General features: G+C 39.2%; 1 protein-coding gene across 2 annotated transcripts in view; it reads left to right on the top strand.

The window, feature by feature from the left end:
• Nup205 (nucleoporin 205) overlaps positions 1-13,133 on the top strand; it is a 68,711-nt gene that overhangs the window by 7,333 nt on the left and 48,245 nt on the right. For both annotated transcript variants that reach the window (XM_055602110.1, XM_055602109.1), the window contains exons 3-8: positions 2,139-2,310; positions 4,696-4,840; positions 5,166-5,325; positions 5,855-6,083; positions 7,894-8,058; positions 10,482-10,657. In XM_055602110.1, coding sequence (XP_055458085.1) covers positions 2,139-2,310; positions 4,696-4,840; positions 5,166-5,325; positions 5,855-6,083; positions 7,894-8,058; positions 10,482-10,657 — 1,047 coding nt within the window. The remainder of the gene's footprint in view (positions 1-2,138; positions 2,311-4,695; positions 4,841-5,165; positions 5,326-5,854; positions 6,084-7,893; positions 8,059-10,481; positions 10,658-13,133) is intronic.

Here is a 13,133-nt window from a genome sequence, read left to right as displayed (position 1 = left end):
ATCTATCCATCTATCCATCTATCCATCTATCCATCTATCCATCTATCTATCTATCTATCTATCTATCTATCTATCTATCTATCTATCTATCTGTCTATCTGTCTGTCTGTCTGTCTATCTGTCTATCTGTCTATCTGTCTATCTGTCTATCTGTCTATCTAGCTATCTGTCTATCTAGCTATCTGTCTATCTGTCTATCTGTCTATCTAGCTATCTATCATGGGGATATATGTGAAGTTAAGACAACAACCTTCAGGAGTGAGTTGAGTCTTCTCTCTGTCCACTGTGTGGGACCCAGGGCTGGAACTCAGGCTCTCATGCAGGGTTGTGGGAGACTTATTTGCTGCACCATGTCTCAGACCTGCTTTGTTTGTCTTTTAAAGACGAAAGGACAAGAAAACTCTTAAGTGTGTAAACACATGGCTAGAACTGCACTAGTATTCAAGCTTTTTAAAAATGCCCCTCTTCAAGCAATTTATTATCTTTTTATTTTTCATAGAACTTACTAAATTTGTCTCCAGCTAAGCAGTAAATGTATTTGAAGATGATTTAGGAAATGCCATATATCCCACAAATGCTAGTTGCCTTATAATTTCTGGCCTATAATGAATAGCATACATAACCTTCATTGATTACTTATTTCCAGATACACTTCTGCATTTTAAGTCTCTGTAGTGTAGTATGTGTTAGCTGAACAAATTATTTCTTGCGCACTATATCTTGAAACCTTCTCAAGTAGGAAGGGACTACAGTGGAGGGAATTGAGTTTGGAAACACCTTTTCTTGCCCTTGAACAATTTTTTGCTTTTTAGTCTTGTTTTGTTTGTTTGTTTTTGCAGTACTGACTTACTCATGTCTCTGTATCTAAGGCTGGCCTAGAACTCTATGTAGCTCAGGTTGGCTTTTATCTTCCTGTGTCAACGTCTGGAGTTCTGGGATTATAGACATGAGCAGTCATATCTGTCTTATAGGTTTTTGTTTTTTCTTTTTAAATGTATTAGTATTGAACATCTAAGACTTCTAGTATTTTGTTACTAGAAATGACTATTGTTTTCATTTTTAAAATGTTTATTGCATATGACATGCACAGTGCATGAGGTCAAAGGACAGCTTTTGGAGTTTGCTTCTGTTTTCTTTTCACTGTGTGGGTTCCAGACATTGAACTTGGGTGTTAGCAACAAGTGCCTTAATGCACTGAGCTATCTCACTAGTTTGGTGTTTTGCTTTTTAAAGTCTTTTTGGAAAAGTCTTACCAACTTGCTCAGGTTGGCCTTGAACATCCTGGGATGTGGGCTTGCTCTTTCTTGTGATTTTCCTTAGTAAAAGGAGCTCTGGCTTAGAGCTGGGAACTAGCTGAGCTGAATCTCCTGTCTTGGCTTTCACACTAGAGGGTTGTGTGATCTCAGACAGGTTACCTAGCTTACCTGGGTGCCATTTCTGTCTAGTAGAGAGTTGGACTAAATGATCCAGGGAGTTCATCAGGATCTAGACTTTGACAAATTTTTTATCTATCAGTACTTCTGTGTGTTAAATATTTAAATCAAAGAGTCTTTAGGGTGTTAAATGAGGTAGCATAGTGCTAGAGCAATTGCTTAATGTGTGTCTGTTTGAGGCTACACCCTGCCACACACACAAAGAATTTTGTAGGACATAAAATTGTGTTATTAATCTATGATTCACTCTATAAAGTAATACTATTGCTTGTAGAGTTCATTTGTCCATTTGAATTATTGGTATATAACTGGGACAATCACTTAGATATGTGAAAACAGAATAGTATTGCTTGTGTTTTCTCTGGGTTTTGTAGAGTTTGGCCGAAAGTTTTGAGAAGGTAGTATTGGATTAAAAAGTTGAAGGTGGTGCAAAGTGTTGCCTCATACCCTCCAGTTCTAGATTACCAGATAAGAGACATTTCAGTTTGTCATGCTACCAAGCTGCATTGCTTTTGTTTTCATGCAGGCTGACCTTGACTGTACATTGCCTGGCCTCCACCTGTTAGGATTAGAGGCGTGGGCTGCCATGGCAAGCCAGGCTGTATTAGCATCAATAGACTTCTGCTAGGAGCTGCTAGGAGCGCTTGTCGGACTTTGCCTCCCATAGGCTATTTTCATTACTTGATTATAATTTTATCATTCTAGCCAAAAAATGTTCAACAGCATGAGAAGGTTCAGAAAGCCAGTACAGAGGGTGTTGCCATCCAGGGGCAACAAGGAACCAGACTTCTCCCTGAGGAGCTCATTAAAGAAGCTTTTATCATCAGTGACCTTTTTGATATTGGGGAATTGTCAGCTGTTGAGCTTCTCCTTGCTGGTAAGTTGACATTTAGCTGAAACTGTGGTACATACTACAGAATCAAGAAGGTGTGAACCCCTAACTTAGGGTTTAAAATGCTTGTTTACTTATATGATGCATATGTGTATGCCTGAGTGTATGTATATGCACCATACTTTTTCAGGAGGTAAGGAAGATCAGAAGAGAGGGCAGTGGATACCCGGAACTAGAGTAACTGGTGGTTGTGAGCCACTTTGTGGGTTCTGGGAACTGCTTTTAACTGCTGAGCCATCTGTCTAGGCCCATAACAGATTGTTTTTGAAGATGTCTTTTATTTGACAGAACGATTCAAAATATTTAATTTATCTTGTGTTAAAGGGCAAGCTTAGTGTCCCAGTTGTTGATGAAGCCTTGACATAGTAAGTTGCTAGTAAAGATGAAGTTGCCTCTAGAATTACATAGCTCAAGGCAAGTATTGCTGTGCAGCAGGTGGGAAGGCTCTTTTGGAGTGTCTTCTGGAGTGGGCTATTTAGATGATGAATGACTAGGTGAAAAATAAGATAATTTTAATAAGAACTAATACTAGGAAGAAAATTAACTGGACAGCAGGGCAGAGCGACATCAGGGTGATTAAGGTAGTTTTGATTAGTGGGTTTAGGCAAGCCCACTCCAAGGTGAGGACATTTGACTGAGACCTGAGTCATGTATAGATGCCAGCACACAGACTTCCTGGGGAAGGCTAATAGAGGGCACAAGTAGCATATCTTTCAGGCATGTTTAAGGGAAAAAAGACTTTTGAGACTAGCATGGTGGATAAGGGGAGATGGGAGGAAAATGCAGATGTTCAGATTTTATTTTCATTGCAGTAGTAAGTTATTACTGGAAGATTAGAACAAACATGTAACTCCAGATAACCCAGAAGTTAAATTGTGGCTGCTACACAAGAATCAGTATTTCCATAAAATAAGTAGTTCGTTAATGATCGCGAAGGAGTCGTGAAGAAAATACAGAATCTTAGTTGAACAGTAGTTTAGTTTCTTTAAATTGAAAGATCCTCGGAGGGTATCTTCCGTCAGAGAGACCCCCTCCCAAGGAACAACGAGTCCATTCGGATGCAAACAGCAAGAGGCTTTTATTTTGATACACGGGTACCCAGGGCAGCAAGGTACCCAGGGCAGCAAGGTCACTCGGGAGGACTTTGCGCGCCCCCTAGATGGGAAGCTGGGGTTTTTATAGGGTTTTAGAGCAGAAGCACTGGTACAGAAGCGAGAAGCATGGTTACAGGGGGCTGATTGGTACATTTATATGAGACCACGATTTGCGTCAAAGTTTGGCAGGGGCACCAAGATTCCAGGAACTGGGTGGTCAAGGGGGTTATGATGACCCCTTGACGTGGCCCGCCACCTGTTATTTTGTTTTTCTCTATCTTAACTGAAACAGTCTCACAGATATCTATGAGGGGGATTAACACAAACTGTTTTTAGTATGACAGGGGCAGCCTAACCGCAGATATCCCAAGTGGGTGACACAGCTAGGTTTCTCAGTAATTTTCCAGTTCCCCACCTAGCCTACAGAGTTTTTCATAGCTATGTTTAACTTAGGGTGAGGCTGGGGTCTTTCAAAATATATCACATAACTACTAAAATCCTGCTTGATCAAAGACAATCAGTGATTGAAGATGAGGAAGGTAGTTTTTCTCTTGTGTGAGAGGGTGCTAACTGAACACGCTTGAGTTTTACATTTAATTCAGAACATGGAGCTTTTATCCTGGCAGTGCTGGAAATAGAACCAGGGCTCTGTGCTTGCGAGGCAAGCACTGCACCACTGCGCCACGTGCCCATCTTTGATTTAACAAACATGTCCTCTATAGCTACCACGATCCAGACTCTGTATAGTGGGAAGACCACTGTAAAATGAAGGTGAATGAAGCCTTACTTGATGTAAAGAAACACAGTCGGTGGTTTAAGAAAGACGTGGGAATGGTTTTGATAGGAAGCAGTGCGGATTAGAAGAGAGAGACCGAGAAAGGAGGAAACTTGCAAACATTTTCAGGAGTTCATAGGAATGGAGATAAAGGGGGCACAGCATAGGAGATCAGAGGGGAAAGTGAAATCGAGTATGGAAAATGATGGGTTTCTTGTTTCTGTTTTTGTTTTGTTTTGTTTTCGAGACTAGGTTTCTCTGTGTAGCCCTGAATGTCTTGAAACTCACTTGTAGAGATTAAAGATGTGAGCCACCATCGCCTGGCTGGATTTCATCCTGGCATATGGTGGTAGACCTGTGAGTCTTCAATGCTGGGAATGATGCAGGGAGTAGACACTCTCGGGGGCCCTTAACTTTGAGACTCTGCTTGTTTGAATACATTTTGGCATACATTTCAAATGCCTTTGAGCTTTATTACTAAATGATCAATTCCTTCTTTAGGAGAGCATCAGCAACCACATTTCCCTGGCCTTACCAGAGGATTGGTAGCTGTCCTTCTATACTGGGATGGAAAGCGGTGCATCGCAAATTCTCTCAAAACCCTGATACAGTCTAGACGAGGGAAGACGTGGACATTAGAACTCAGGTCTGTTTGCTTTTTGGGACTGAAGGGGTTAATGTAAGATTTCTTGAACTTGAATTTGTAAATAACTATTTTCCCTTAGTGTATGTATCATCAGTAAACTGATCTCAGGTCAGTAATATACCACACTACTCTTTCCAGAGTGATAGGTTAGTTTAAACCTGCCTTGTTGGCAAGTGAAAAGCCACTTAGAAGTTTATTTAACTCCAGTGAATTAGAAAAGGCAAAAAGAACAAGGCTGTAACTCATCCTGGTTGTTTGCAGCCATAAGCTTCTGTCAAAACATATTTTTGTTTACTATAGCTTTGTTTATTTCTTTTCATTGCAGTCCAGAGCTGGTTTCCATGACGACACGGTTTACAGATGAACTGATGGAGCAAGGGTTGACTTACAAAGTTCTTACTTTGGTGTCACAGATTGATGTGAATAATGAGTTTGAGAAACTGCAAAGAGAGAGAGGTTTGGGCAGCGAGAAACACCGCAAAGAGGCAAGGGTTCCATAAGATGAATTCATGGGTATCTTTGTCAAATACGGAACAGAAGTCATAACAGTTAGAATAGTCATTTCATTTAGGCAGATGAAAATACAGCATTTCGTCATCATTATCATTGTTAACTTTTTTTTTTAAGACAAGGTCTCACTGTGTAGTAGTTGACTGGAACTTGCTATGTAGAGCAGGCTAGCCTCTAAAGATCCACCCTGGGATTTAATTCACTCTGGGATTAAAAGCATGAGCACCACCCTTATGGAAATGCAGCATTTCAAATGTGAAGACTGCTCTGCTCATGGATTTGGCTTGCAGTTGTTCCGGTTTCTGTGCCACTGTTTATGCCATGTCCAGCTCCTGGTTTCTTAGGAAGGAGACTAAACCCTAGAAATTGTTCAGCACTTCAGCCATTTTAGGATCACCTGTGGATTCAGATTAGCTTATTTTGTTATCTTTATGGAAGATAGTCTGCATTGTCTGCTACTAGATGTTGCTATAGTTTATGTCACAGTTATGTTTTTACTTGTAGGTTTCTGACCTCATCAAGGAGTGCAGGCAGTCTCTGGCGGAAAGTCTTTTTGCCTGGGCCTGCCAGTCACCATTAGGAAAAGATGACACCCTCCTCCTTATTGGACATTTGGAAAGAGTGACAGTTGAGGCTAATGGTTCCCTGGATGCAGTAAATCTGGCCCTCCTTATGGCTCTTCTGTACTGTTTTGATACCAGCTTCATAGAACAAAGCACAGAGGAACGAGATGGTATTGGATTTTATATTTATATCTTTTTTTGTTTGTTTTTGTTGTTATTTTTTTGAGACAGAGTTTCTCTTTATAGCCTTGACTATCCTGGAACTTGCTCTGTGGAGCAGGCTGGCCTCAAACTCACAGAGATCCACCTGCCTCTGCTTCCTCGAGTGCTGGGATTAAAGGTGTGCACCACCACTGCCCATCTACATCTATACCTTTTAAACCTTTTTTCTTAGACTCTCACTGTGTGACACAGGTTGGCCTCAAAAATTTTTTTTTATTACATTTGTATTTTTGGTTGTGAACCTAGCTTTTAACAGCTGAGCCATCTTTCTAGTCTTTAATTACTTTTATTTGTGTGCGTGCGCGCGCGCATGTATCGAGAGCGTGCGCACATTAGAAGACAACTTTCAGGATCAGTTATCTTCTATCATGTGGGGTCAGGAGGGAAACTTAGAGTACCAGGTTGGCAGCAAGCAGTATCACCCACTGAACCATCTTGCTGGGCTGGTCTGACCTTAAACTTCTTTTTTCTTTCAAGATTTATTTATTCATTTAATATTTATACAGTATTTTTCCTGCTGGCCAGAACAGGGTACCAGATCACATTTATATGGTTATAAGCTACCATGTGGTTGCTGGGAATTGAACTCAGGACCTTTGGAAGAACAGCCAGTGTTCTTAACCTCTGAGCCACCTCTTCAGCCCCCTGGCCTCAAACTCTTGATCTTCTTGCTCTGGTCTTCTGAGTGCTGGGATTATGGGCATGTGCTCCACAACATTTATTTTCAAAAATAAAATTTTAAATTGTGAGAGAACATTGAAGAAGGATAGCATTTTAACTTTCAAAATATAAATTAGTCTGTTTCTGTGTGTAATTCAGGCATGTTTGAACCATTTTAAATGCATGATGTAAGACTGAGGTCAGAACTCAGAGGGATTGCTTAGTATGAATGAAGTCCTGAGTTTGCAACAACAGCAAAATAGCCTTGGTGGTTAGTAGTTTTTCCTATGTTTTTTTTGTTTGTTTGTTTTTTTGTTGTTGTTGTTTTCCCTGGAGACAGAGTTTCTCTGTGTAGCCTTGGATGTCCTGGAACTCACTCTATAGACCAGGCTGTCCTCAAACTCACAGAGATCTTTCTGCCTCTGCCTCCTGAGTGCTGGGATCAAAGTTGTGTACCACCACGCTCGGTTTTGTTCCTGTGTAGTTTCTTTTGAGATTTGAAATGACTGTCCTACAGGATGATGGGCTCATGAGTACACATGCCTAAGTTTACTGTAGCTACTTGTTTGTTCCTTCACATTTTTTTGTTTATTTAAATGTTTATTTTTTATATTAATTACAGTTTATTCACTTTGTATTCAAGCTGTAGCCCCTTCCCTCATTCCCTCCCAATGCCACCCACTCTCCCTTATCTCCTCCCATGCCCCTCTCCAGGTCCACTGATAGGGGAGGACCTTCCTCATTCACATTTTAAAACATGTGAAAACACAGAATTTTTATTTCCTTTTTGACTCTTTTTTGTGAAGTAGATAATTCATTTTATCTTTATAGAGCATTTGTTCATATTTTAGAATTCTTATATGTAGAAAAAAGTGAATGTCTCTTTATTCCAAAATTTGCTGTTTATGAAAATAATTGTTTAAAATTTAGGGTTCTTTTGGTTTTATGCATATAACACTTAGAAGTAATATGGATTTTATGATACCAAATAATGTTAATAAGTCATAATTTTGAAAATGCTAAGTGTTTTTGACTTTCAGAAGTGAGAATTTATTTCTGTTCTTTCTTTTGTGAAGTGGTCTGTTTTTGTGTTTGCAGATATGATTCATCAGCTGCCACTGTTGACAGAGAGACAGTACATTTCAACAATTCACTCTCGTCTTCAGGACTCACAGCCTTGGAAGCTTCCTGGGCTGCAGGCTACTGTTCGGCTTGCCTGGGCACTGGCACTGAGGGGATTATCGCAGCTACCTGATGTAACAGGTGATTAAATGAAAGTTTGAGATAACTGGTTTGTGACACCACAACTAGCAACTAGTATTTATTTCTTTAAAAAAAATTTAGTTGATTTTATGTGTGAATATTTTACCTGCATATGTATTTGTAAACCACATGTGTGTCTGATGTTCCCTGAGATCCAAGAATTCCCTAGAGGAATGGAGCCTGGGCTTTTTGGAGGAATAGCCAAGGCTCTTAACCACTGAGCCAACTGTCTAGCCCCAAATTTATTTATTTTCTGATATCAGATTATTATTATTATTATTATTTTGTGTTTGGTTTGTTTGTTTGAGGCAGGGTTTCTCTGTGTAGCCTTGGCCCTCCTGGCCTTGCTTTGTAGACCAGGCTGGCCTCAAACTCACAGAGATCCTTCTGTTTCTGCCTCCTTGAGTGCTGGGATTACAGTCGTGTGCCACTGCACCTGGCAAATTTAAAATCAGATTTTAAATCAAAGAAAGAACGTGTAAATATAAGCATGAGAAAATACAAGTTCTGTGTGGTGTGTGCTAACACTTAAATCCCAGCACTTGGGAGGCAGGCAGATCTCTGTAGTCTGAGGCCAGCCTGGTCTACAAGCTTGTTCCAGGACAGCCAGGGCTGTGTAGAGAGACTTGTCTCAAAAACAGCAGCAACACACCTCAAAACTGTTAAGTAGTACTGAAATTCACCTCTCTCAGGAAACACTTCGTAAGTTCTTGGACCTGGTGACAGAGTTCTTTATCCTTCAGAGTAAATGTTTGGAAGTGTAAAACTCCCAACAGACAGAGTCACACCAATTTCCTTTTTTTTAATGGCACTGATGATTAATCTTAGAGTCTCCTGCATGTGTGCTAGGTGAGAGTTCTGCCACTAAGCTCTGTTTCTACTTTCTGTTTAAACAGGGTCTCATGTATCCCAGGCTGGCCCTGACCTGTGTTGCTAAGGGTGCCCTTGTACTTCTGATCCTCGTAGCTCTCCCTCCAAAGTGCTGCAATTTTTAAATGTGTTCTGCCACAATCAACTAATTATTTTGTTTAAATCTTTTCTCATTTTCATTCTTGATTTTGCTCAAACTGAAAATGTAGTTTTTAAAATTCTGTGTGTTGGAAAGGAGATATTTGAATCAATCAAGCATACATAGGGGAATTGACTTAATCCTGTGCTATTATATAGGGCATCCTTTTTTGATGTCTACATTCATGAAATTATGCTTAGATTGATTTGCCTTGTCAAATGTAAGCTATACTTTCATTGTAATTTGAAATAGAAAGATTGTCACTTCTGTAGGATTTGGTAGTGCCTTCTGTTGATTGGTTCCTGAATAAGATGCAGTTCAAGGGAAGAGGAGTTTATTTTGGTTCCCATAGTTTGTGGGAATACAGTCACGGCAGGAGTATAAGAAGTGATGGTGTTAATCTGCATTCATGAAAAAGGGAGATAATGTGATTCTCTGCTAGTTTGCTTTTTTTTTCTAACTCTTTAAATTCAGCATACGTCACTAGCCTATGGTATGATACTTACCACATTCAAGGGGAGTCTTTCCTCAGCTAAACCTCTCTGGAAAGTGTGGCTGGAGGCAGAGACAGGCAGATCTCTGAGTTGAAGACCAGCTTAATATCTAAAGTAAGTTCTAGGCTAGCCAGGGCTACACAGCTGAGACCCTGCCTCAGAAACCAAACCAATCAAAACAGCAAGAAAACCTCTCTGGAAATGTCCTCAGAAAACATGCTAAGAGTTGTCTACACTCATTCCACATCCAATCAAGTTGATATTTTATACTCATGTCAGTGTTTTCAAGTCCTAATAATGGTAGTTGATTCAAACCAGAGTCTGATTTGCACATGCTAGGGCAAGGCTTCTAGTACTGTCCAGCCTTAACTTCTGTTCTTTTCATCCCTCACGCCCCAGACAGAACCCATGTTTCAGCAGATATCAGTATCCTAACAATCATGTAATTTTCCAGCATTTTGTTCATCAGTATTAAGTTCTTTCTAAGGGGTTTGCAGAAACATTTTTTGTTAGGAGTCTTTTTTTTTTTTTTTTTTTGAACAGTAGGTAGCTGATTAGATTTTTTATGTTCCTTTACAAATTTTGTTTTTCTGCTACATTTTACATCTCCTTTTCATTACCGTCTTTACTTTTTGACATGAAATTACTGAACTTTAAGTAGGGGTATAATTAAATTTTTTAAAATAATGCATTTTGTGTGTGTACATGCATGTGTTCTTCCATTTTCTTTCTTTCTTTCTTTTTTTTTGTTGTTGTTTTGACACAAGGTCTCACTGTGTAGTCCTGGTTGACCTGCAGCTTGCTATGAAGATCAAGCTGGCCTCAGAGGGCCACTAGCTTCTGCCTCTTGAGTGCTGGGACTAAAGGTGTGCACTACCACTGCCCTGTCTTAGTTTTCTTTATGTTCTGAATCTTTCTAGCCTTGGCTGAGTTCACAGAAGCAGATGAAGCAATTGCAGAACTTGCCATTGCTGATAGCGTCTTCCTATTTCTCACTGAGTCTGTTGTGCTGTCTGAAAACTTCTATCAAGAAGAATTTTACATTCGCAGAATCCATAATCTCATTACAGATTTCCTTGCATTTATGCCAATGAAAGTAAGTATGACAATGTAGGAGGAGCTTTGTAAAATAGGTAAAACTGTTTTAACTAGCTCTGTGTTTGGCCACTAATAAAGTCAGATAGACTAAACTTTGACAGTAATGTATTTCAAATACAGTCTGGGTGGTGAGGTAGTGATATAAACCTTATTAGCTGGAAAGATGTCTTACAGAAGAAACATTGGACACTGAGAAAACTTTTCTAGAAATCAGTGGGTTAATAAAAATGCCTCTCTGGGTAGATGATTACTCTTTATTTCCTGGTACCCTAGTGCTGTGGGTGCCTTGCTAATACTCTTGGCTCTATGTCCGTGTATTTCATGTCTTCAGAATCAGACATCTTTGAGTTTAAAAATTGTATCTGTATTGAAACTGTTTATGGGATATCTTTCTTTGCTTATTTTCTAAATAATGTAGAGTAACAACTATTTCTCTTACTTGCATTAGGTATTGTAAGTCATCTAGAGATGGCTTAAAGAGTATATGGGAAGATGTATGCAACTGCTTTGCTATTTTGTATAAGGGACACAGTAAATGACAGTAGGTTTCTTTAGGCTAGGTTAGATCAGTGAAGGACTCGAATAGTCGGGGTGAACAGGTAAGCTGAGACTTAAACAACCTTACAAAGTGAGCAAAACAAAGTTTGGAAGTAAAAAGAACCCTTCCAGTGTTTTCAGTTTGTATCTGGGGAAATGGATTTTTAGAAAGGTTAAGGTTTAAAGTATTTTTAAATTAATAGCTATATGAATATTTGATTATGGAGATATAATGACTATCTGAGAAGATGAAAGTTGAGGGAATTGTGTTAGAAGAGTCAGAAATGCCTCGGCAAGAGAAACAATGAGTCTAATCACACAGTTCTTGAATACTAGAATTCCCGTAATTGATACAAGGTGATTTAAGTTATGTATTTTTTTTAATGCACTTTAGTAATTTGTGTCTGCCACTGAATATGTCCATTTTGTTTGAATTACTGTTGGACTGGTATATATTACATTATTCCTAAGGTCTCTGTGTTAGACTCCGTAGTCATGGCGCCTCTGTAATCATCAATATAGTGATTCATGTCTTTTCCTTTACAAATTTTATGTCTATAAGTGTTTGCCTGCATGTATGTCTGTGCACCATGTATGTCTGTGCAGTGCCTGAGGAGGCCAGAAGAGGGTGTTTGATGCCTGGGGCTGGAGTTGAGACAGTTGTGAGCCCCTGTTGTGGAACCAAACTATATCCTCTGAGCCATCTCTTGAGCTCCTCTTCTTACATTCATAATGTTGTTGGAGGTTTGCCAGTCCCATCTTTTCTATGAATCTAGTTTTGGCTTTATTGAATTTTTTTTCTTAGACTCATTTAACTGTTAACTGATTTTCATTTTTTTAGTGTATTGGGTTTGATCTGTCTATTTTCTTCTTTATTTTATTGACATTTATTTGTTTTATATTTATTGTGTGGGTGCTTGCGTGTGGAAGTCCGAGAACAACCTGTGGGTTGTTCGCTCTCCACTGTGTGGCTCTGGGGCTCAGACTCGGGTCACCAGCCCTTGTAGCCACTCCCTTTACTCACTGAGCCATTTTGTACACCCCTCCCCCAGTTGTTTTGTGGTAGTTGAAGAGATGAGGCTCAGGCTACAGTCATATAAGGCAAGTGCTTTCTCACTGAGCCCACACCTCAGATCCTTCATTTTAGTTTTCTAGATTCTTGGTTTAAAGCTTATGTATGGTTAAGTATTTTAATGTTATGTATTTTCATATTTTTGTTGAGTTTAATATATATTCCCTGAGGTGACTTTGGTCATTGGCATATATAGAAGTGTGTTGTCTGATTTCCAAATGCTTAGGAGCCTTTCTAGTTACTGCTCTTTTATTAGTTTCTAGTCTAATCCTTTGTAGTCAGAGAATAGACGCTACCAGGTTAATGTTAAGATTTGCTTTAAAGCCCACTATATGTTTTGGGGAGTGTGTTTTGGGAAGTGGTCTGTGAAAATTGAAAGGAACATGTATTCTGCTACTGTTTTGTGGATTGTTCCATCAATAATTAACTGAAATGGTTTGATTCTATTGTTTAAGTCTTTTTATATTTTTACCTACTTTCTGTACTTTTTCTGTTGAATATAGATGAAAGAAGTATTGAAACCTCCAGCTATAATTGTGTTTTTTGTTTTATTTTTTCCCAGAACAAAGTAACTTCTTGTTTCATTAGCATTTAGTTCACACATATAGGACAGGGATTCTCAGCTTGGTATGATGTTGTTCATAGCATGTTTGCTACATCACTGTAACATGTTCTTAGTAGTTCCAGGGATGTGAAGTTTCATGCAGTATTAAGGATAATACATAAGGAGAGATGGCCTATTCCAAATGTTAGTAATGTCTTTATTGAGAAACTAGTTAATCTTCCGTCTGTGAAGTAGAAAATTTTGGTTCCTTCCTTCCTTCCTTCCTTCCTTCCTTCCTTCCTTCCTTCCTTCCTTCCTTCC

Source organism: Psammomys obesus, unplaced genomic scaffold (genome assembly GCF_907164565.1).
Source record: "Psammomys obesus unplaced genomic scaffold, mPsaObe1.curated_primary_1811, whole genome shotgun sequence".
In the NCBI taxonomy this organism is placed as follows: Eukaryota; Metazoa; Chordata; class Mammalia; order Rodentia; family Muridae; genus Psammomys; species Psammomys obesus.
Note: the sequence above shows the minus strand (reverse complement) of the source record. Positions and strands in the feature narration are given on the sequence as shown.